The following is a 24,536-nucleotide window of genomic DNA, read 5'->3' on the forward strand; positions in this document are numbered from 1 at the left end:
GGGGGGGGGGGGGATGCAAACATCAGTCTGAAGAGGATATAAATTTACCCTAAACTCTGCGAGTGTCCAGAACCCTACAACACACCCCATGTCGTGCTTTCAGGGTAAGTAAAGGTGCTGCTTACAGTGCTGTCGGCCACAGGCTGGGGTGTCGGCAGCTGAACGGCGTATCTCCAAATGTGGGCGGTCTGATCTCCAGAAGCTGAGGACAGAAATCAGGGCACAGTTACCCACAGTGCACACCAGGTGTAAGATGCTTTCTGGTAGGTGCTAAGCGTCATCAGACTTCTGTAACTCAGCGATAGTGAGCTGCTTCTGAGACTACATGATGCTGCTGACAACACGCTAAATGCATGAAATTAACATGGTGGTTAAAAATATCCCCTCCTTTCTTTTTACGGTAAAAAGCAGCAAAGGTTCAGGCAAAATTTACAAGTAATCGGTTATACTGTCCATCTATCTGAGCTAAGTAAACCAGAACCCAACTGCACTTCAGCTTGGGGCCCTAACAGCTTGTAGTACTTCAGAAAAGTGAGCCCCACACGTGCCCTCCCCTGCCCTCGGGGTGGGTGGGCTCACGGCCTGCTGGGCCCTTACTTCCACCAGCCGGGGGTACAGGCTGCTGCTCGCACGGGGACGGAGAGAAGGGGGGGGGAAGGGCACACAGACATGAGGGGTGGGCGTCTACACCTGCCCTCACAAAGTACCATCTGAACTGCACTTCTCTCTGTGGCTAAGAGGCTCCCCGAAGTGGCCACGTGTGAACGCAGACATATTTCTCGGGCTGTCAGACGCGCTCACTGCCTGCCCTGCTAGCTCTCCTGCCCCACACGCACACCTCCATCGAGCACCCTCTCTCCCTCCCTCCTCACCCCAACTCTAGCCACCACCGGTCCTCCCCTCCTCACCCCAACTCTGGCTGTCACCGTTCTTCCCCCACTTCCTCACCCCAACTCTGGACATCACAGGTCTCCCTCCCACCCTCCCTCTGGCCATCACTGGCCTCCTCCGCTCTCCCTCCTCATAATCGCACACTGATTTCATGAGCTGGAAAGTTCTCACCTACTTTATTCCCCACACGTTTACATGGGCATCAACGAGCTGTGGTCAAGATCCAGCTGTTCAGACCCAGCATATTCTGCTGACGTGGAAAAGCATCTGACTGGCCCTTCTCTCACGCTCTACCCCAGAGTTCGCAGAGTCTGGCCCACGGGCCACAGCCACAGCCACTCGCCCGTGCACCACTGCTCCTACTTTCACACTAACACACAGCTGAGTGGCTGTGACTCAGACCATGTGGCTCTCAAAGATGAACATGTTTAGTTCTGATCCTTTACAAACAAGCTTGCTGACCTCCACCCTCTCCAAACGTTACCCCTCAAGATCATTGTCGGTGCTCCCCAAGTTCACAGGAGTCTACAGACATCAGACAAGTTTACTGGAAGACTCCTCAGTCCAACAACGAAGCTGTTTTACAAACTGCTACATAAAATTACAGCAAAACCACGCTACGGCCGCTGAGGAGTGACCCCCAGAGAGGAGGCAAAACGCTGGCCCTGCACACCGCCACGGCGGGGCCGCTACTTCTGCCCTCTCTGCTTCCAATGCGTGCAGGGGTAGAGACGTGTGGCGACGACAGGGCTTCAGCCTGTGGCGCGAGCGGGAAAGCGGGCGACCACCAAGGGCTCCATGAAACAAGCGCACGGTGGGTCACCTGCAACCTCCCGGGGGAGCCAAGCTAAAATCAGTGCCACTCAATGTGTCTTCCTTCCTCCGTTCCTCAAGCAGTCCACAAAATGACTGCCAACGACTATCTGGCTTTTATGTAAAGGACCAACGAGAAAGGAATGACTAGGGCTGTTTTAAAATTATCTGTAACTTTGTTCAATAAAAAAAGTAAAAATCAACATACCGGTAAGAGCCAACTGCTCTGAAGGATGAAACTTTATAGAATTTACTGCAAAACAAAAACATTACAAAATAGGTATAAAACAATATATCATCAACACCTGTCATAATAACATGCATCAAAAGGTAACTTTAAAACTTAAAAAAAAAACTGTAACAGTTCAATATTAGATCCTCCCGCTCAATTAAGCTAACAATTAATGCAGAGACATGTGAATAAATGCAGATACGTGAAAAACTCATAGAACGTAAACAATCAAATTACTGACATATAAGACACACAGAAAAGCAACACTAATAACCTACTTCTTTTCATAGATAAGGAAGCTCTCTAGGGTTAAAACTGAATCAGGAAGAAAGAGAAGACATACTGATGCCAACAGATGGAGACAGGCTGTCGCAGATACTACGCCCACCCCCCTACCCATCCCGACCCGTCCAGGAGGCCCTGTGAGCAGAGCAGGCGGGCGCCGCCAGCTCAGGGAGAGTCAGGATCTCCTGGCTGAGAGAGGCCTGAGGCCCTTCGCAGGAAGGAGTAGCCACAGGACAGGGTGCAGCCCTCCCCCCGCCTCGGCTGTGGGGCAACGAGACGGCAGGTGGAGGGTGTGGAGGTCGGAGCCCAGCTGCGGGGACCTCCCTGCAGGGCAGCCAGCGCTCACACCCCCACGGTGAACACAGGACAGCATGGGAAGTTCCGGCAAATCTTTCAGGAAGATTCCATCAGCTATGCCACTGGGTAGTCTCTTTTCCCAAGGAACTGACTCCAATGAGCCAGTGAGTGTAGACCGCGGGGAGGTGGTGGAGGGGTAGATGGACACAGCAGCTTCCTGAGCGCCGGCAGCAAGCCGTCACGACCCTGCACACACGCACACGCGCGCATACGGCAGGACGCCGCCGGGGTCAGGAGCAACGGGCGAGCTCGGTGGCCACCTCTCACCTTGACATCCGTGCAAACCTGAAAGCACTAACCAGCGCCACAGGCGGCCCTCCCGGCCCGTGACGCGCGCTTGGTGACAGAGCACCGGCCGCAGCCAGTCGGGAACGCAGCACACAGCGGGCGCTTCACGACTGTCGCTGCTGCAGTGCTGGCACAACAGAGCACAAACGAGCACAGGCCCGCACGCGCACACGGCTGCAGCCACACCGCGCCCCGTCCCCCAGCAGAGGGTCAGCAGACCGTGGCTGACGCAGAACAGGAAGGGGAGCCCCGCCGGCACCTTAGTCAGAGACGTGCGGCACCCCCAGCACGCGGCTGCCTCCGTTCCCAGCGGCCACACCGGGAGCAGAAAGGGAGAAGCAGCCAGAGACCAACGTTCTTCCCAAAAAAGCTTCAAAGACACCCGATCTTTAAAGGGTCTGTGCACCCGACGTCAATACAGACGTACGGGAACAGGAGGAAGCACCGTCCCTCGCACAAGAGGGCTCTACCAGGGGGTCGGGCGGGGGCGGCCGCTAAGCCCAGCACGTGACTCTCGAGGCAGAGGGGACGGCACACAGGAGGGTCCTCTGTTCAGGTGAGGCTGGAACAAGGCAGGAGAGAGACGGCAAACCACCTGCAGTGAACTATGCCGATGAGAAATCCCGGGTGCAGGGCTCTCCCTTCGGGCTAAGGGGACCTCGAGTCATCACCCCACCTGGTGGAAAGACCAAACCCAGGACACGAGCAATGCGGAGACAGTGTCGGTGAGGACAGCANAAGAGCTGGGTGTCCAAGCCGTCCAGCAGGAGGGAAGGCGCCAGGGAAGGGACAAGAGGGATGACAAAGGAACAGATGCCACGTGGAGTTTGGGCACCGGAAAGGCATGTCGCACAGGAAGACAGGGATGAGTCAGGGGCGGACAGAGAGAGCAGGTCGAAGGAAAAATGAGGCACGTCGCGGGCAGCTGTGAACAAGACACACGTAGCCACGATTGACAGAATCATGCTGTCACCACTTGGCGAGGACAAGAACAGAGGATCTCGTCCGAGGCAAGGCAGACGGCCCTCCTTCCAGCAGGAGGGAACACTTGTCTAAAACTCCAACCCTCAGAAATAGTACAATCGGCTACTGAGAAAAACAGAAGAAGGGGGCACGGGGCCAGCTCTGCTGGAGAAGCGCATGACTCCTGACCTCGGGGTCAGGAGTCTGAGCCCCACAGTGGGGGGGAGGTTACATGAAAAATGGAAGAAAAAAGCAGAATACATAAAGCTACCAAAGTGGTTCCCTTTTGGGAAGTGAACTGGAGTAAGGAGAGCAGGCAGCAAGTGCTGTAATTATCTACACCGGCTGGCTGAACCCTCTGAGTTTTCCGGTGATGTGCACGTGTTTCGTTCTACAAATGTTTTCCAGGAATAAACATGCAGAGAGGAGACAGGCCACGGTGCCCACCTGCACCCTGAGCACCGCCTCCCCTGCCCGGGGACCGTCTGCTGAGACACTCACCTGCTGAGGGACCCCCGAAGGAATGAGACCGCAAGAAAGGGGAAAGCGTGGGTCAGAGCCCAGACAGGACAAGACGTGCCCCCCCCACCCAGGGAAGGGCTGGCACCCAGGCCCGCAGGTAGGGGCACACCCAGCCCCAGAAGCAGAGGGCAGGTGCACCCAGGCTGTCTATGAGAGCAGGGGTGCAGTGGTGGCTGTGCAGGGGAGAGTGAACGGGGAAGCAGCCGACAGGCACTGGAGCGGAGGGCACGCCAAGCACAGAGGGCGCACAGAGGGCAGGGAATGAGCCGTGATCAGGACACAAGGGTGCATGCAGGGCGGCTCACAGGAGGGGACGAGCGGCCACGCCGGCGGCGGCGGCGGGCAGCACGGGCAGGAAGCCCCGGGACACACGGCTTCCCTCCCTGGGCCCTGGTGCGTGCAGAGCACACGCCAAAAGGGAGCCTCTGAAACGAGCACGCGTTCGCAGACAGACGTCCACACCTCAGTTCTGGGCAACGGGAAACGGAGCAGACAAACCCTACTGGTCCGGCGCGCAGGGCGGCGGAGCAGCCCCTTCACGAGGCTCACGGCCAGAGGCAGCGCATGGCCGCCCGCCCGCCCGGCAGCACAAGGCCCGGCCCGCCCCAGAGCGCTCACCTGACCCCACGTGGCCCGAGTACTTGACGAGGCACCGGCCTGTCTCTATGCTCCACAGCAGGGCCGTGTGATCTGCAAGACCCAAAACACAAGAGTAACTGACCCATCACCAAGTTTATGGTCTTCAAGCAAAAGTGAGAAGTTACATTACCACTAATATCTCTTGCAACTCTAGATCAGAAAACATGTTTCCAAGACAGGAGAAGTGGATGATGTGTCCCAGTCAAGGGGGCGGCAATTGGATGCCCAGGGACTTGAGACTCGGGGCACGTGGTCACACTGACTGCACCTCGCCAGGGTCCTTCTAACCCATCATGCCTTCCTGTTTGGTTGAATTAACACTTTCCAGATCAGGCAGTATTGAAATGCAAAACTCCAGTTACAAATTATTTGAGACCTTACATATTTGTTTGGACCTTTCCTCTTGTAAGAGGAATAAAAATAGAAAACCTGAAAAATAAATGTCAAGTTTCCAAACGAGATCTAAGAGATATCAGAAACGAACCCTTTCATTCTTTCTCTTTAACTATAATGGAATTTCTAAAACACTGGGGAGTGCTCCCAAGTGAACACAATTTTGAACAAGTGAACTTTTTTCATGGTTCTAAGTGCTGTAACATTTTCTCCTTCTATTAAAAAGCAGAATCGGGGCGCCTGGGTGGCTCAGTCAGTTAAGCTTCTGACTCTTGATCTCGGTTCAGGTCATGATTTCAGTTTGTGGGATCAAGCCCCATGTCAGGCTCTACACTGACAGCATGGAGCCTGTTTGGGATTCTCTCTCCTACTCTCTCTGCCTCTCACTCATTCACTCTAAATACATAAATAAACTTTTTCAAAAACAAAAAAAAAAAAACAAAAAAAAGCAGAATCCAGTGGGGTACCTGGGGGGCTCAGGCGGTTGAGTGTCTGACTTCAGCTCAGGTCATGATCTCAAGGTTCATAAGATCGAGCCCGGGATCAGGCGCTCTGCTATCAGCACACAGCCCGCTTGGGATCCTTTGTCTCCCTCTCTGTCTCTGCCTCCCCCCTCAATCACTCTTGGTCTCAAAAATTATTAAAAAAAAAAAAGCACCTGGAAAAATCATTTTCAACAAGGGAGCACCACTTTTTAACTTTACTTAATTTTTATCTGAAAGGGTATTGGGTTATGCACCTTGGATAGCTTTCAAGTCCTATCTTTTCTTTAATGAGAAAACAGGGTCTCTAACGCCTGGCCCAGAGTCCCACAGGCCAAAAGGGCTCCCAGCAGCCCCACCTGCACCTACACCCTAGGACAGCCAGCACCCCCTTCAGGACTACGGGCCCTTCCCTGGACTACGCCCCACAATTCAAGCAGATACACCCTCGACTGTGAGCAACAACGAAGGCCCTAGCCTCTTTAAAGGACATTCTACCGTTTGCCTCCATGAACACAAGCGGCTCGATCCTGGAGCAGCGTCTGCTCACCCCACAGCCAACGTCACCCCTGCACGGCAGCAGGGCCTAGCGGAGCACGGCAAGGCCAAACAAACGCTCCTCGGCTTCAAGGGCCATCCGGCCTCCCGCCCGCCTCCAGCGCCAACTGTGCCACCCACACCGTGGGTGAGTCATCTGCACCAGCTGTCACACCCGACAGGCTGTGCACTTACCGGCAGACGCAGTGCCCAGCACCACAGGCTGTGTCCTCGCCACACTGACGTCCCAGATGCCATCCCTGTGGCCAATGTACTCCTTCACGAGCTGGCACACGGCCCTCGACGTGGTGGTCTTGAAGCTGGAGACAATCTAAAACCGTGATGGGAAGGAGCGTTGTAGACAATTTACTGACCGAATGTTTTTAAGTTAAAAAAGGTAAAACAGAAAAAGGCGTGTTGAAGTGCAGAGGCCCCTGAACAGACATCTAAAGCATTAAGGGAAGACAACAGAAGCGCAATGGCAGCATCCCTCCAGCTGGGTGTCACAAAGCAGCAACGAAGGCCGTCCTAAGGCCTCAGAAGACCCCCCAGGCCCCCGCAAACCCCGTGTGTCCTCCCATGACGAAGAGAGGGGCCTATTACACGCTGCAAGTCTCTTCCTCAAATCCAAACCAGCAGAAGAAATTTCCAAATTCTTTAATTAAAAAAAAAAAAAAAGAGGTACCAGGACATGAAGAAGTGGAGAAGGTGTACCCACACCCTTAACACTACCTTTTATTACTGGGGAACTTTCATTTTTTCCCATTTTTGGTAATTTACACCAACCACGGATTATCAGGAGGAAAAGAGCCCAAGGTGGGGAGAATCCAAAGACGACACTTCTAACGGATGCGGTTTGTCCAACAGTGTTTATTGCGCGCAAGCACGGTGCCGGCGCTGCACCGGAGACACACAAAGGGACAGCAGGCCCCGGCCTCGGGCAGCTCACGGTCTGACGGGAACAGACAGGGAACCACAAAGGTGCACACGAAGTGAGGCATCGTCTCAAATTACACACGGCAAACAAGTCTCACTTTCTTTTACAAGGAAAAATAGAAAGTGCATGAGAAAGAAACTAATTAAACACAAACAACTCTTTAGAGTTTGCTTTTTAAACTGTTCTCAGATTTACAAAAATGGCTTTTCCGCTTTTAAGCAAGTCAGAATAATGGAGATTAATCAGAATAATGAAACTGTAAAATCAAGTGAAAAGGAAAAACTGGTGGTGTTAAATAGCTATTTCGAGCACTGATTTGGCGAAGCCCTGAAAATGAATCAAAGTTCATTCGTAGTATAAACACATTACAACACAATCCACTATTACATCAATTCGGGCATGAACATTCAAACCAGCCTCCGATGCGGGGGCCGCCGACTCATGTTTAATGGAGACGGACTCTTCCAGCAGTAACACCAACAGGCTCCATCTGACTCGGCTTCAATTTTACCAAAGGACTTGCTCAAATGCAACTCCTCATCTTCTTTTTCCTTCTGAAAGTTCCTACCCCATCCAAGCTAGCGAAACTGTCCCTCCACACCATGGAAAAGTGCTTCTGCTGGCGCAAGGTGCCGTTCGGGTTTCCAGAAGGCAGCATTTAGGAACGTGCAAAGCTTGCCCCACAAGAAGTGGCAGTACACTTCAGCTTCCAAGCCTCCTGCCGTGCGTGACACAGACGTCACTAGGAGAAGAAAGGAACTAGCGGAGCCACACGCCCGCCCCAGCCCTCTCGGACCGGAACAACACAAAGCCACTGCTCAAGACTCATGCCAACCGCATTCCTGGCACAACTTTGGAAGCCCGCCACATGTAGTTCACGAGCACTGTAACAAATCATGTCAAGTGTTGCTTCCAAATGCCCACTACACTCTGAATACCTATTAACTCTTTGATCTTGAAAATGCTGACCCATTCACAACTGCAAAGAGGCCCCACAAAAGACTGAATTACTCACAGAGTTTATGACAGAAAAGCACAATAAAGTGTCAAAGTGATGCTTATACCTGTCATCCTAATTATCATTCTCATTAAGATACAATCTAAACTACTTCAACAGAATCAGAAAGGGCTTTATTCACGATGTGAGATATTTATCTTTATATAAAAATGTGTGAACATTTTCACAAGTTTCTCTAAAGTTAGGCAGTCACACCTCCCTCCCAACAGACATCAGCAACCTGTCCCCAGCCACCCAGGAAGGGAAGACCTCTTGTGCCTGCTGAACGCACGTGGGCTCCCAGCACCCCCCCACACACACTCCTTGCCTTTTGGGGCTGAGTCAGGAGGCAAGTGACATGGGCTCCCTACCATACATACTAAGCAGTACCGCCAAGGCCAGAGGCCCCAGCATGGATCAGAATGTACTCTGGGACCAGATTTGTTCTTCAACTTTCAGATAACGTCTTACATTATTATTCTTCAATGTGCACGCTAAAGATCATTAATAACATGTTCCTTATGCACTGAGATAAATTTCTAGTCTGAAACAGCGGGAGCTTTATATCTAATACATTTTTTTTTACTTTTTTTAAGTTTTTTATTTATTTTTGCGACAGAGAGAGACAGAACATGAGCAGGGGAGGGACAGAGAGAGAGGGAGACACAGAATCCGAAACAAGCTCCAGACTCCCAGCTGTCAGCACAGAGCCCGACGCAGGGCTCGAACCCACNCCTGCTCGTGCTCTCTCTCTCTCTCTCTGTCTCAGAAATAAATAAAACATTAAAAAAAAAATTTTTTTTTAAATTGAAGGAGAGTCATGAAACAGGACTAGTAAGTACAGAACCCCAGGGAAAGAAGGAAGAGGAAGGTCATCAAGAAGGCAATCAGCAGACACTTGTGCCCATGATCCCCTCAGCACCTGGTGCTCCAGAACAGGCCTGGAGGAAAAGGGTCATCTTCCACCCGCAGGGATGAGGAACGACACGTGGCCAAGGGACGTGACTGGGCCGAGGACACAGCCACTACAGCGAGGCAGCAGGGCCACGAGCTGACCACACAACCCCCCAAGCCGGGCTGTGCACCTCCCAGGACGATGCACCCTCTACTCAGGCTATGGCGAGACGAAGGGGTCGGGTCAGGCGGCAGAGAGGGTGGGGGCAAAGGCTGTGAGCAGGCCTGGCAGAGGCAGGGCGCCAACAAAGCCAGTCAGCACGAGACCATGTCAACTCAAAGTACACCCGGCAGCAGTCATCTGTAACCCTGCAGTTTGTCTTGCGTAAACTGCATAAATTCAAAAAATATTAAGGCCTCACCTCACAACAGAAAGTCAACAATGCTTTGGTCATTACAACTGATACTTTTTTATTTAAAAGAGAGAAAGAAGAGAGAACAAGCAGATGAGAGGAGCAGAGGGGGGAAGAGAGAGACACACAATCTTTTTTTTTTTTTGAAAGGAAAACAGAGAGCGCAAGTGAGGTAGAAGCATAAAATCCCAAGCAGGCTCCACACTGTCCGCACAGAGCCCGATAACACGGCTCAAACCCATAAACCGTAAGATCATGACCTGAGTTGAAATCAGATGCTCAACTAACAGAGCTACCCAGGTGCCCCAAGAGAGAGACTCTTCAGTCAGTCAGTCAGTCAGCCAGCCTCCTCAAGGCTTAACCCTTGAGACCAAAACAGGGTTCAATCCCACAACCCTGGGATCGTGACCTGAGCCGAAACAGAGTCAGATGCTCAACCGACTGAGCTGCCCAGGAGATATTTATACAGTATTTTTTTTTAATATTTTTATTTATTTCTAGAAGAGAGAGAGACAGCGTGAGCAGGGGAAGGTCAGAGAGAGAGGGAGTCACAGACTCTGAAACAGGCTCCAGGCTCTGAGCTGGCAGTCAGCACAGAGCCCGACGCGGGGCTCGAACCCACGAACCGCGAGATCGTGACCTAAGCGAAAGTCGGACGCTTAACCGACTAAGCCACCCAGGCGCCCCCATATACAATATATTTTTTAAAAACCTTAAAAATCAGAAGCAGAACATGGTACCTAATTTTTATTTTATAAAAGTTTGGAATAATTTCTCCCTCTGTAAATTTCCAAAATGGACTCATAAGGAGAATCCAAAAATAAAACATTAAATTTTCCAAAGCACAATTTAAATGACATAGGATTATTCTCTTCACTACTGATTCAACCACATCACTGAGTTCTAGAGTGAAAAATATTTTAATAATGTGAATGCTGTTTATTATTAGAGTTCAATGTTTGAAATCACAGTATAAAGCATGAAGACAATAAGATTATAGCTATATTTGCATAATATAGATTTTATCAACACAAACCTTATAAAAATAATAAAAACTATAAAATAATGAAGCAGCAAGTAAATAAAAAAAAGGCAGGTTTCTTTCCTGATGTTTCAGAGGAATATGAGCACATGTGGCCTAAACCTGACAAGCTAAAAGTAAAAGTAAACTAAGTTTACAAAAATAATTACAGGAAATAAAAGCAAAAACTGTAGAAAATGTCTTTGTTTGCAGGACAGGATAAAATGGGTCAACAGGCAGGGGTAATGGTAGTTAACTTTTTACTTTTTATACTGCTTTTATTTTTTAAAGTGACCTCTATACCCAATGTGGGGCTCAAACTCGTGACCCTGAGATCAAGAGTTCTCTGCTCCACCGACTGAGCCGGCCAGAAGCCCCTATACTGCCTGATTCTTTAAGCAAATGAAGGCACGGCTTCTATAAAAGAGCTAAAAAGAAAAACTAAAGCCAAGCGAATTTAAAAATTCTTTTGATCTGGGGCATCTGGGTGCTCAGTGGTTAAACGTCCCAGTCTGTTGGCTGACTCGTGAGTCCGAGCCCTGCATCAGGCCACGCGCTCACAGGGCAGAACCTGCCTGGCTATCCTCTCTCCTTCCCCTGCCCCTCTCCGTGCTCCTCCCCAGCTCGTGTGCACACACTGTCTCTCCAAAATAAATAAATGATAAGTACATACTTTTGATTTATCTTTAAAATAAGTCAAACAGACAATACATTTTAAGAAATTCTCAAAATAGAGTATATTTTAAAGAAAACATGCATCAACAATTTCTCAATTTACAGTACACTTTATGTAGGAATAGTTCTAAGAAGCATTTTTCATAAAACCATAATCTGAATGGGCCAGAGTGGCCAGCAGAATACTACCCACTCCAAAGGTAACCTGTGAGCACGTGACCTCCGTGGCTGAGGGGCCCTCTGACGGGGGGGGGGGGTCACCCTGCATGGCCCGATGACCCAGCCCTCCCTCACCTCCTTAGGAATGGCTCAGAGATGCTCGCTGCTGAAGGCTCTGAAGACGGACAGGGGAAGGACTTCGAGCCAAGGGGTGAGGCGGGCTCTAGACACTGGGACTCTGTCCTTACAGTGCAAAGAACTGAAATCTGCCACAGTCCAAACAAGCAAAAGACCGGCCCTCCCCTCGCCTCCAGATGCACAGCCCTGCCAACGCCTTGACTTGAGCCTGCTGGGAGAGCCCCCCCCAGTTGTGACTAGTGACTTTTAAGATAATAAATCAGGGTCACTCAAAGCCACTGTGTTACAGAACAGAAAACAGTTCAGTGGTGACTATCTACCCAAATTCTATAAAGGCTTATTAAGACGGGAGATACTTACATTCTAAGTTTTCAATGTAAAGGTTTTCAAACTCTCTCTCTATTTGACCAAACAGCTCCAAAAGTGTACTGCGAACCGAGGAAGGCAGTTTAGAATCCTAAAGAAAAGGAAGACTCTATTTAAAATGAATGAATAAAAAACTCTTTTCCCAAGTGAATAATCATTTTTCTCTTGACTTATTTTACATATTATTTTTATACATAAAACGCTTACAGAACTTACAGTTCCACATTTCTACACACGAAACTACAATGAAATGATACAAATGGACACCTAGCACGATGCAGGATTCAAGAACAAGCACTTCCTCAAAACAACATAATCTTCCTTTTACAAGAGAGGAAACAAGCCTACCATATTCAAAAACCTCCACATTTCTAGAGAAGGAAGACAGTTCCCAGAAATGCATTTTCATCATACATTGCCTTCAAGTTCTACCGTGTCATTGTAAATTAATTTTAATAAGCTATATGCTAAGAGAAGTGCTTTAACAGAGCGCTCCCGTCCGTGGTGCTTCCGACAAAATCCTGGGTACTTCCTAGGACTCTGCCTCATACCTACAAGACTGTGAGGAAGGAAGCTTGAGAAATCTGACTGGTAAGAGCAAACCGTGTCAGTCAAAGGAGAACATCCACATGTTAAGTGTCAGGAGCAGCACGCTGCACGTGCCCGCACACCTGTCCCCGTGCTCTGCACACCCGTAGTCCCCTCTATGCCTCACGGGAAGCCCACAGGCAGGAGCAACCCTCTGCGGAAGTCTGAGGTCCGAGTGACTGGACGGCGTCCCCGGTCCCACCCGTGCTCACGTACACACACTTTCCTCACACTGCTGGTCATGGGGAGTCTGCAGTCTACACTGCTCTCCTCTCCAGAGAGCGTGGCGTACGTGCTAGCTCCTGGGCCCCCGCGCTCAGCACTCAAGAATATTTCCAAATGGAGCTCTTAACAGACGGTTCTAAAATGCTTCAGTGCTTAACTGCCGCCAATGTAACTTTCTAAGTGACTTTTCACATTTCTGGGCGGCACAAACTTTTTGATGTTTAGTCGGTTGCAAATAAAAAAACATATATTAAGTTAAACTTCCTAGATTAAGTTCTTAGGAAGACAGAAATTCTTTTTTTTTTTTTATTTTCTAGGAGAGAGAAAGAGAGAGACAGCGTGAGCAGGGGAGGGTCAGAGAGAGAGGGAGACACAGACTCCGAAATAGGCTCCAGGCTCTGAGCTGGCAGTCAGCACAGAGCCCGACGCGGGGCGCGAACCCACGAACCGCGAGATCATAACCTACGCGAAAGTCGGACGCTTAACCGACTAAGCCACCCAGGCGCCCCTTAGGAAGACAGAAATTCTTTTTTTTTTTTTATTTTCTAGGAGAGAGAAAGAGAGAGACAGCGTGAGCAGGGGAGGGTCAGAGAGAGAGGGAGACACAGACTCCGAAATAGGCTCCAGGCTCTGAGCTGGCAGTCAGCACAGAGCCCGACGCGGGGCGCGAACCCACGAACCGCGAGATCATAACCTACGCGAAAGTCGGACGCTTAACCGACTAAGCCACCCAGGCGCCCCTTAGGAAGACAGAAATTCTTTTTTTTTTTTTATTTTCTAGGAGAGAGAAAGAGAGAGACAGCGTGAGCAGGGGAGGGTCAGAGAGAGAGGGAGACACAGACTCCGAAATAGGCTCCAGGCTCTGAGCTGGCAGTCAGCACAGAGCCCGACGCGGGGCGCGAACCCACGAACCGCGAGATCATAACCTACGCGAAAGTCGGACGCTTAACCGACTAAGCCACCCAGGCGCCCCTTAGGAAGACAGAAATTCTAAGCAAAATGATCTCTAATGACATAAGCATTTCAGCAATGTTTTCAAATCACATAATGTATCAGTAAATTTGACAAGCCAATAAAAACTATGTACGAAGCCACGTTTAAAAACTGAAATTTGGCAGAACGGGTAATATAGCCTCCCTCAACACCCTTCTAAAGTACCAATGAATAACAATAAAATTTTGAAATAACAGTAAAAAGAAAAATAAACTCTGAGTGTTAGCATTCAGCACGCCCTCCACCTTGCCCAGGGGCCTTGGCACCCGCTCTCCGGCTCCGCTGCGTTCGTCCCGCGCCCTCATGCGGCCAGTGCCCCTCGCACGGGCACTTGGTGAGAAGCCGTTCTGACTTCTCCATCAAGGCCAAGTCTCCTCCTACGCGCACTGGTTCCTGCTCACCTACATCCACAGCGTCTTATCCTTACTGGTCAACAACCGAAACACCACATTTACTTTAGTAAATGCATCTTAACATGGAGCGTCATCACCACTGGAGACGAAACTGGGATGTCAGCGACGGCCTCACCTGGCAATCAGGAAGCGGAACGTGCAGTGAAAGGGGAACGTTCCCACCAGGCAGGTGCAGCCACGCGAGAGCCCCCCGGCCGCCTGCTGGTGCCATTCCGCTTCCCGGCCCCGGGCAGAGAGGTGCTCAACGCTGGGCACCATTTCAGAAAAGTGAAGACACAAAAGCTACTCTGACGACCGAGGCCCTCGTGTGCACGTTATCGCGTCCACACCACCGCGGGCGCAGGGCCTCTCTCCCGGGCCGGTCTGCACCCCGGCACACACAGACTCGGCCCCGATCCGCGCCCATGGACCCGCGTCCTCGCGCTGAGCACCGCACTCCCACACGCTTCGCATCCGTGGCTCTGAGGGTAACGGCAGCGCAGCGGCGCCTTCATGCTGCCTGCGCGGCGTCCAGTGCTACTCCCAGATAACCGTAACCTTGTCTAGACGGCGCGGGGCCGCTGTTCCACTCAAATCCCAGGCTAACTGGCCCATGGTTCTCGGATCCCTCCACCCACACCTACCATGCCGGCTGCTGGCAACAAACACCGCCGCTGCGGGGCCCCTGCCCTGGCACCAGACCGCACACGTCACACCAGCCGGCGGAAACTGTGCCCACAGGGGGCGCCGTCCGGGGACTGCTGAAGACCCCGAGGGGAGGGCCCCAGGGCGAGGCAGCCCGTCCTGGCTCTGACAGGCCCCCACAAAGGGTCACCCAGAGATGCAGTTACCTGCTTGATCTGCATCACAATGGAGGCCGGGCACCCAGAAGGCCCAGCAAAGAACACATTCACCCCCGCGGAGCCGGCTCCAGAAGACGCTAACGAAGGCGGCTGGGGACTTCCACTAGAGATGGAAGTCAATCAAATTAGAAACCGTATCCTGGACTCTTTCCCTGCCCTGATACGGCAGCCAGCAGCCACATGTGGTTATTTAAATGTAAATCAATTAAAATTTTAAAAATTCCTCAGCCACACTAGCCACTCGTGTGTGTGCAGGCTGTGACATGTGACCCTTCTTCCCGGGTGCTGCAGGAAGGGGCTAGACTTGTTCTGGCAACGCACGTCTCCTCACTCTGGGACCTGAATGTGCTGGCTACTTCTGGAGCACCGGAAGCAAGAACAGCACTAACTCACCTGTCCTTCCAGCATCTCTCTTGGCAGGCCCGCCCTCTCCTGCTCCGAGCTGTTGGTTCTTCGTATGGAAAGGCTATGAGATTTGCGTTTCTGTTTTGCTTGGCGAGCAGTGGAGCAGCTCCCGCTTTCTGTGGGCATTACTTCTAGAAGGTGATGTCCCGCTCGCTCCTGCAATAAGCTAAACAAAAGCAGAAAAAGCAAGGACTTTATTTCTGATTCCAAACTGGAATGAAGGAAAATAGTAGACAATTAATACTTTCAATTCCAAATCTCTTTACTATGGTAATATTTACTATGTAATTCACAACGTGACAAAATAACACGTTTTAAGACAGAAGCCACAGACTTTGTTAAAGAGATAATTTATCAAATTTCATTAAGTTTTGAAAAAATCAATAGCAAAGAAGGGCTTAAACAATTCACCCTTTACCAACTTTCCCCAGCCTCTGCCTACTCCCCCGAGAGAACCAATTCTAGTCACGTTCTAGACTACAGCTTCTAGAGCAATCTGTCCGAGAAACATAACACAGGCCATACGCAATAACTGTAAAATTTTTAGTAGCCACAGTAAAAGAATTAAAACCGATGAAATCAGTCTTAATGATTTATTCAGCCAACTTGTTTAAAATACTATCACTTGAGGGGCACCTGGGTGGCACAGTCGGTTAAACACCCCATTCTGGGTTTCAGCTCAGCTCATGATCCCAGGATTGTGGGATATAGCCCTCATTGGGCTCTGCACTAAGTGTGGAGCCTGCTTGGGATGCTCATTCATATTCATTCATATTCTCTCTCTCTCTCCCCCTCCCCCCCATCACTCTCCCCTGCTAATGCTCTCTAAAATTTTTAATTATAAAAATACATAAATAAAACACTATCACTTTAAACAACGTGAAAAACACAGGTATTTCCATTTGGGTGCTGCATCTTCAAAAAAACCTTTTTTTCAACATTTATTTTTGAGACACAGAGACAAATGTAAGCGGGAGGAGGGGCAGAGAAAGAGGGAAACAGAGAATCCCAAGCAGGCTCCAGGCTCTGAGCTGTCAGTGCAGAGTCCAACGCCGGGCTCGAATTTACAAACTGTGAGATCGTGACTTGAGCTGAAGTCAGACGCTTAACCACCTGAGTCGCCCAGGTGCCCCAGAGTGCCACATTTTCAAACTCTGTCATGTCTTTCACATTCTCAGTGCATCTCAAGGGAATCGGCCACACACCCCCATGCTCACCTGCTCAGGGCTGCCATTAGACAGCACAAATCTGGATGTCATTCAAATTTCTACATAATGTAAACATTTTCACTTACTCACTCTGGACATTATCTACTTGTTTCCTGCTACCGACTCCTCCTTCCTATATCACAACTCTGTTAATATAGTTATTCATACATGATGTTTGTTTCTTCAACTGTAATTTATGTTTAGAACGTGACCTGCTCATTTTGTGTTCTTACTGATCCCTCCTTCTCCCGATATGTCTATTAGTTTATATAATTTTAAGATATTCATGGATCGCCCTTCTTCCACCACTGACAATGTCTTTGAACCTCTCCATCTCTGCCTCACTTTCTAAGAAAGCCTCCAAGTGTCCCTTTTTCCTCAAGCTCTCCCACACAGCCATCCATCTCCTCTGTCATTTGAGAATGTCCTACAAATGCAGAGTATGTGCCTCTTCAAGTTTTGAGCCTCATGCTCTAGAGATCCATGCAAGCTGTTACCTGTACCAACAGTTACTTCCTTCTGATTACTGGGTAGTATTCCACAGTATGAACATACCACAATGTAACCCATTCGCCTGTTTCAAAAAAAAAATGTTTTTTTGTTCTTTCCAGTTTCTAATACAAATAAAGCTACTATGAACAATAATAGAGAGGTTTTTGTGTGAATGTAAGTTTCCACTTCTTTTGGATAGTGTCCACGTGTGAGATTTCTGGAGCATATAGTCAATGTATGTTTAGCTTTCAAAAAAACTTTTATTGAGATTTAACTCACCAATCATATAACTCATTCTATGGCCAGCCCTAGGCACCCACTAATCTACTTTGTACATAAATTGGCCCATTCTGTCCATTTCGTACAAATGGGTTCCTACAATAGGCAGCCTGATCTATCAGGACTGGCTTTTTTCATTTAGTCAAGCTGCATCCACATTATAGCATATGTTGGTAATTTATTCCTTTTTATTGCCAAATATTCCACTGTATGGATACACCGCATCTTACTAACAGTTGATGGACATTGGTTTCCATTTGTGGGTCATTATGAATAATGTCACTATAAATAATACCATTTACGTTTTTGTGTGCATTTGTGTTTTCATTTCTCTGTGTACACTCAAAGAAGTAGAAATGCAGTAACTCTATGTTTAACCACACTTAGTATTTTTAAGAAACCACCAAACCATTCTCCAAAGCAGCTATAACATCTAATATTCACATCAGCAATGCAGGAAATTCTGTTTGCACCCTCATTTGGTATGGTCACTGTGTTTAATTGTAGTGGCTCTGGTAAGTGTGCACTATCTTGTTATGGTCTTCATTCACACTTCCCCAGTGGCTGGTGATACTGCACATCCTTTCCTGTGCTTATGTGCAATCTAAACATCTTAGTAAAATGTCTCCTCACATTTTTTGCCCATTTAATAGGACTTTGGGTGTGAGTTCTGAGATTTTAGAGTTCTTCAAACATTCTTCATGAGTTACACATCAGGTATGTGTGTTGCCAATAGTTTCTCCCAGTCTGTACCTTTCTTTTTTTTTTTTTTTTTTGTAATCTGTCTTTTATCCCAACAGGGTTTTTCACAAAGCAAAACTTTTAAAATCTGACAAAAATCCCACTGATCAACTACCTTTCTCCTCTGTCATCATACATTTAGAATCATGTCTAAGTACTTTTTATCAATCCTATCTCCTAAAAGTTTTGTATTCTTCTTAAAATTATAGGTGTATATGCTACATTTAAGTTTACGAGCTACTCTGGGTTGATATTTTTATTAAGGTGCAAAGTTTAGATCCAGGGGTATTTTTATTTTGGACTTTCTTGTTTTACTGTTTGCTGATGGTATCCAACTATTTGAGCACCACATGTTGAAGACTATCCATCTTACACTGAATTCAGAAAATCTGACCTCTTGGTCAAAAAGCGATTGGCTATACACAGGTGGGATTACTTCTTGGTTCTCTATCCTGTTCACCTGATCTATATATCTATCTCTCTGCGAGTCAATTGTTGTTGTTTCTTTAAGTTTTATTTAAGTAATCTCTAGACCCAACATGGGGCTCAAACTCACAACCCTGAGATCAACAGTCAGATGCTCCATCGACTGAGCCAGCCAGGCTCCCCTGCCGATAACACTGTTGTGACTAACATGCTGTCTTGAAATCCTTTAGTGATTCCTATTTGAAACTTTTTTTCAGAATTGTCTTAGCTATTCTAGTTCTTCTGCCCTTTCCATATAAATTTGAAATAGTTCCCATATCTACAAAAATCTTCATGGAATTTTATTAGGAATTCTATTTAATCTGCTTATCAATTTGGAGAGAAGTGGCATCTTTATTGTGCTGAGTCTTCCAATCTATGAATACAGTATATGTCTCAGTTTATTTAGATCATCTTTTCTTCCCTCAGTTTTGTAGACTTCCACATAAAAGTCCTACATAAGTCTTTTCAAATTTACACTGAAGTTTTGTGTTATTTTCTGAGTAGTTTTAAATAACATTGTATTTTTATTTCCATTCTGTGTTAATTGCTAGTATCCTACACACTGTTGAACTTATTTATTAGCTTCAGTTTTTGTAGATTCTGTGGCATTTTCTATGTAGACTACTATGTCATCTGAAAAAAAAAAAGGACAGTTTTATTTCTTCTTTTCTGATCTATAGGCCTTTATTTCCTTTTCTTATTGATCTGGCTAGGAATTCCAGTACTCTGTTGTAAATAGTGACAGCAAACATTCTGCTTTGTTTTGACTTCAAAGTAAGAACACTCTGTCTTTGACCATTAAGTATGATGCTAGCTGCAGGTTGATTGTAGATTTTGTACAGCAAAAGGAGAAGGCTCCCCTCCTGGGAGTGTCATGGATGAGTGCTGATTTTTGTCATCTGTTTTTTCTGCATCACTTATCGGTGATTTTTCTGTAGCCTGTTAAAAAATCAATTCTACTGATGATTTTTAAATACTAATCCAAATTAACATGCATGGAATACACCCTACTTATTCACAGTATATAATTCATTCCCTGTTCTCTGTTTTCCTGCCTCCTTGTGAACATTTTTTAGAATTTCATTTTGATTTATGGTATAGCTTCTTAGTTTACCTCTTGTGTATAACTTTCTTTAGTGACTACTCTAGGTACTTTATTTTTTTATTTATTTCGAGAGAAACAGGAAGAGTCCGAGCAGGGGAGAAGCAGAGAGAAGCGGAGAATCTCAAGAAGGCCCTGTGCTGTCAGCACAGAGCCCAACGTGGGGATCAAAGTCACAAACCATGACCTGAGACAAAATCAAGAGTTGGCTGATTAACCAACTGAGCCACCCAGGCGTCCCTAGGTATTTTATTTTCACAACTTACAGTCTACTGATTCTCAACATTTGACCAGTTCGCAGTCATGTGCAGAAACCTCACCTTCCTGTCTCTTCACACTTCCTCATTTGTGTCAAGTGAAATACTTCCTCTACATACGTGGAAAACATCAGAGAGTTACACTTCAACCTTCAAACATAAGAGGAGCGTCTACTGAATTTACCGAAGTTTGCTCTTTCCACTGTTTGTTCTTCCTTCCTGGTGTTCCCACATTGCTTTATATCATTTCTGTTTTGTTTAGAGAACTTTCTCTACCTACTCTTGAAGGGTGGGTCTGCTGGTGACAGATCATGTGAAATGTCTTCCTTTGATACAGAATTCTGAGTTGATAGTTCTTTTCCTTCAGCACTTGCAAAGTAAGCCACTTCCTTATGGCCTCTATGGTTGCTGACGAGAAATCCACCATCAAATTTGTTTTTCCACTACTGGTAAAGTGACATTTCTCTCTTCACTGCTTTTTTGTAGTTAGTTCTCAGAAGTTTGACTATCATGTTATCTTAGCATCAGCATGGATTTGAGTTTTATCCTGTCTTGGTTTCACTAAGCTTCTTGATTCTATAGGCTTATGGCTTGCCAAATTTAGGAAATATTCAGCCAGTATTTCTTAAATATATTTCAGCCCCACTGTCTCTCTCTCCTCTTTCCGGGATGACGACAAAAACAGGAGGTCTTCTGTCACAGTCCCACCACTCACTACGGTTTTGTTCACTTTTCTCCAGTCTATTTTACCTGAATTGTTCAAATTGGGCAATTTCTATTTCTTCAATTTTTCCTGTGTTCTCTTTGTTCTACTGTTCAGCCATCCCTTGGGTTTCTTGTTTCAATTATACTTTTCAGCTCTAAACTTCCATTTGTTTCTTCCTGTGTTTCCTTCCTGAGATTATGGTGTTTTTGTTTTCCATTTATTTTAATTGCTCACCGAAACCTTTTTATGATGGCTACTTTAAAATGCCTATCAAATCAATCTTAACATCTGTGATATCTGTGTTGCTGTCCGTTGTCTTTTCTCATTCAAGATGAGATTTTCCCAGGTCTTCATAGGACATGTCATTTTCTACTGAAGCCTCAACATTGTGGGTTTCAGGTTATCAGACCTGGGATCTGATTTAAGTCTTCTCTTACAGCGGGCCTCTAATGACGGCGCCCCAGCAACTTGTTTCTGCCAGGCGGGCTGGAAAGACAGAGACGGAAGTCAGGGTTCTCCACTCAGCCTCCACTGACCTTGGGTGGAAGTACTCCTCACTGCTGCTGGGTGGGCTCTTAACTTCAACCTTTCCCTTGGCCTCCACTCACACCACCCTAACTAACCAGAGGCCCCTGTTCCTGCACCCTACATGGCCTCCTTAGCACGGGTGGTGGTGAAATTCCTGAACCTCTACTACACTTCCTCTGATGCCACCTCAGCAGGAAGGGTGTGTTTTTCTCACCCAAAAAGGGATGAAAATCCCACCTCACCCAGGTTTCCCTGATACTACTTGGCAATGAACGTCACCTCAACATAACTTGTCAAGGGTGAAAGTCTAGATTCCCCACCTAGTCTTTGACAAGACTGAGGGTGGGGGCTGCAGTGTTTTCTAAAAGCATTCTGTCTCCAGGACAGTCCGTTTCCTGGTCTTCTGACTACAGAAAGCAGGCTTTTCTTGAGGTTTCTGAGGTTTTCTTTGGTGTTGCCAGGTTGCTACTTCTTCAAGACGAAGTCTGAGATATATGAGGCAAAAAGAAACCCAGGGAACTCAGCTCTGTGTCATTTCTCAGGTCCCAATATACCAAGTCACTACACTTTCTTCTCTCCACTTTTCAGTCTTGCATGTTTTATAGGGTTTTTAGCTATACTTAGTGGAATAGGGACATACATCTACTCCATCTTTCCACAATCACAAAACCAAAGATGTTTTGTGTCTCAAATGATGTACATACAGACCTTGTTTTAAAATAGCAACAAGAGGGGAGACCCGGCGAGCTCGGTTGGTTAAGTGTCTGACTGGCTCAGGTCATGGTCTCACAGTCTGTGAGTTTGAGCCCCAAGTCAGGCTCTCTGCTGTCAGCATGGAGCCCGCTTCAGATCCTCTGTCCCCCCCCCCCACTTGTCTCTTACTCACTTTCTCTCTCTCTCAAAAATAAATATTAAAAATATACATAGGGGCACCTGGGAGGCTCAGTCAGTTTAAGCACCTGACTTCAGCTCAGGTCATGATCTTGTGGTTNCATTCTCATTTTCACTCTCTCTCAAAAATAAATATTAAAAATATACATAGGGGCACCTGGGAGGCTCAGTCAGTTTAAGCACCTGACTTCAGCTCAGGTCATGATCTTGTGGTTCATAAGTTCGAGCCCCATGTCAGGCTCTGCACTGAATGTGGGGTCTCTCTCCCTCCCTCCCTCTGCCCCTTTCCAACTTGCACTCTCTCTCTCAAAACAAATAAAACTTAAATACATATGACATATTTGATATATATGATTGATATATATCATATAAAGTATACAATATACATATACTAAAAGTGGCAACAAGAGGGGCTCCTGGGTGGCTCAGTCGGTTAAGCGTCCGACTTCGGCCCAGGTCATGAGCTCGCGGTTCGNAGTGTCCACCTCTTGATTTAGATTCAGGTCATGGTCCCATGGGATGGAGCTCCATATCAGGTTCCACACCAAATGCGGAGCCTGCTTAAGATTATCTCTTTCTCGAGGCGCCTGGGTGGCTCAGTTGGTTAAGCGTCTGACTTCGGCTCAGGTCATGACCTNAGAAAGTCTTGCTTTACAAAACACGAAAAATTTTCAAATTGGTCAAATAATTCTTTTAGGTTTAAAATTCTGTAAACTGTTGGGGCGCCTGGGTGGCTTAGTCGGTTAAGCGTCCGACTTTCGCTTAGGTCATGNGTAAACTGTTAATTTATTAAAATTATCATCTATTTTCTATAGCATTACATAAACAAAATTCAACTCTCAAATCTAAAACTAAGGACACACAGGGGCACTTGGGTGGGTCAGTCAGTTGAGCGTCCCAACACGATTTCCGCTCAGGTCACGATCCAGGGTCATGAGATCAAGCCCCACATCAAGCTTCATGCTGAGCGTGGAGCCTGCTTAAGATATTTTTCCTCTCCCTCTGCTTCCACCCGGCTTGTGCTCTAAAATAGAAATAAATAAGGGGTGCTTGGGTGGCTCAGTCGGCTAATCATCTGAACTTCAGCTCAGGTCATGATCTCAGTTTGTGAGTTTGAGCCCCACGTCAGGCTCTCTGCTGTCAGCACAGAGCCCGCTTTGGATCCTGTCTCCCTCTCTCTCTCTCTCTGCAGCTCCCTCACTCTCACTCTCTCAAAAATAAATAAATATTAAAATAAAAATAAAGTAATATTAAAAAGGACACTTAAAAATAGAAGTAAGGTTACTGTATTTTTTTAATCTCCAAAATATTCATTTGGTTTTTTTAGTCTTCTACTTCCTTCACTTTTTTTGGATATTCTATTTGTCAAAGCAAGTCACAAGGCCAACTCAGACTCAAGTGGAGGGCAAAGAATTACCCTCCTGAACAAAAAGATTGAGAAAAACTTTGTAGCCATCTTTAATCCTTCACACTTCACTCCATTTACCAATGCTGGCTATACAGAATGAGTAACATTCTGCTTCCCCGAAAAAAATATCAGTGAATGGAATTTTTCTGCCACTTTACATACTTAGTGGAATAAAATGGACATCAATGATCCACTGAGTTAAACATCTTCTCAGAATAAAACCCAAAGAAGGGCACAACAGTTAAGCATGTGAGTTTTAGAGCCATGCAAACTGCCCCTCCCAACTCTTTGAAGCATTGGCTTTTTCCTCATGAAGCCACAGCTTAAATGGTATCTTATCTAAATACCTTCCTCTGACCACTGCCAGTCACAGCACCTCATGAGCCTCACCACCTTTGTGGTTTACTCGCTTAACGAATGTCTCCCCCACGACACCATCAACACCTGGACTGGAACACTGTTCTGGCTCACTACTGTACCTGTGGGCCCACCACGTTGCCTGACATAAGTACATGCCCAAAGATTTGATGAATGTGTAAGCGAATGAATGAATGAACACTACATCCACCACTAAGCTGTGGAACCTTGGTCAAGTTACTTAACCACCTTCCTAAACCTTCATTCCATCATCTGTAAAGCAGGGACAGCAACAGCATTTATTTTATTACGTCATTCATCAAATATACTTCAATTTCATAAATGTGCTAGGTACTGGGAACATGGCAGTGAACTAAACAAACTTGGTCTGTGCTTTCAGGATACTGAGAGTTGTAAGACAGACCTTAAAGGTAATCTCATAATTTATTACAGAAATTATACACTGTGATGACTGCTATGAAAGATACACACAAATATTATGGGGAAAAAGAGATACTAGCTGAAGAGTTAGGAAGGCTTTTCTGAGAAACTGACGTTTAAATTGAGACTGAAAAATTAGTGTTAACCATGTGCAGAACAGAAGAGTGCGTATTCCAAGAACAGGAACAGC

The 24,536-nt window shown here is 47.1% G+C and overlaps 1 protein-coding gene across 1 annotated transcript in view; it reads right to left on the minus strand.

The window, feature by feature from the left end:
• WDR37 (WD repeat domain 37) overlaps positions 1-14,113 on the minus strand; it is a 37,397-nt gene extending 23,284 nt beyond the window's left edge. Inside the window, exons 1-5 of the mRNA XM_077758429.1 lie at positions 14,054-14,113; positions 6,598-6,733; positions 4,970-5,041; positions 1,913-1,957; positions 126-202 (exon numbers count right to left, since the gene is read on the minus strand). Coding sequence (XP_077614555.1) covers positions 126-202; positions 1,913-1,957; positions 4,970-5,041; positions 6,598-6,733; positions 14,054-14,113 — 390 coding nt within the window. The remainder of the gene's footprint in view (positions 1-125; positions 203-1,912; positions 1,958-4,969; positions 5,042-6,597; positions 6,734-14,053) is intronic.
• Positions 14,114-24,536: the final 10,423 nt, after the last annotated feature.

Source organism: Crocuta crocuta, unplaced genomic scaffold, assembly GCF_008692635.1.
Source record: "Crocuta crocuta isolate KB4526 unplaced genomic scaffold, BGI_CrCroc_1.0 scaffold32, whole genome shotgun sequence".
NCBI classification, from domain to species: domain Eukaryota; kingdom Metazoa; phylum Chordata; class Mammalia; order Carnivora; family Hyaenidae; genus Crocuta; species Crocuta crocuta.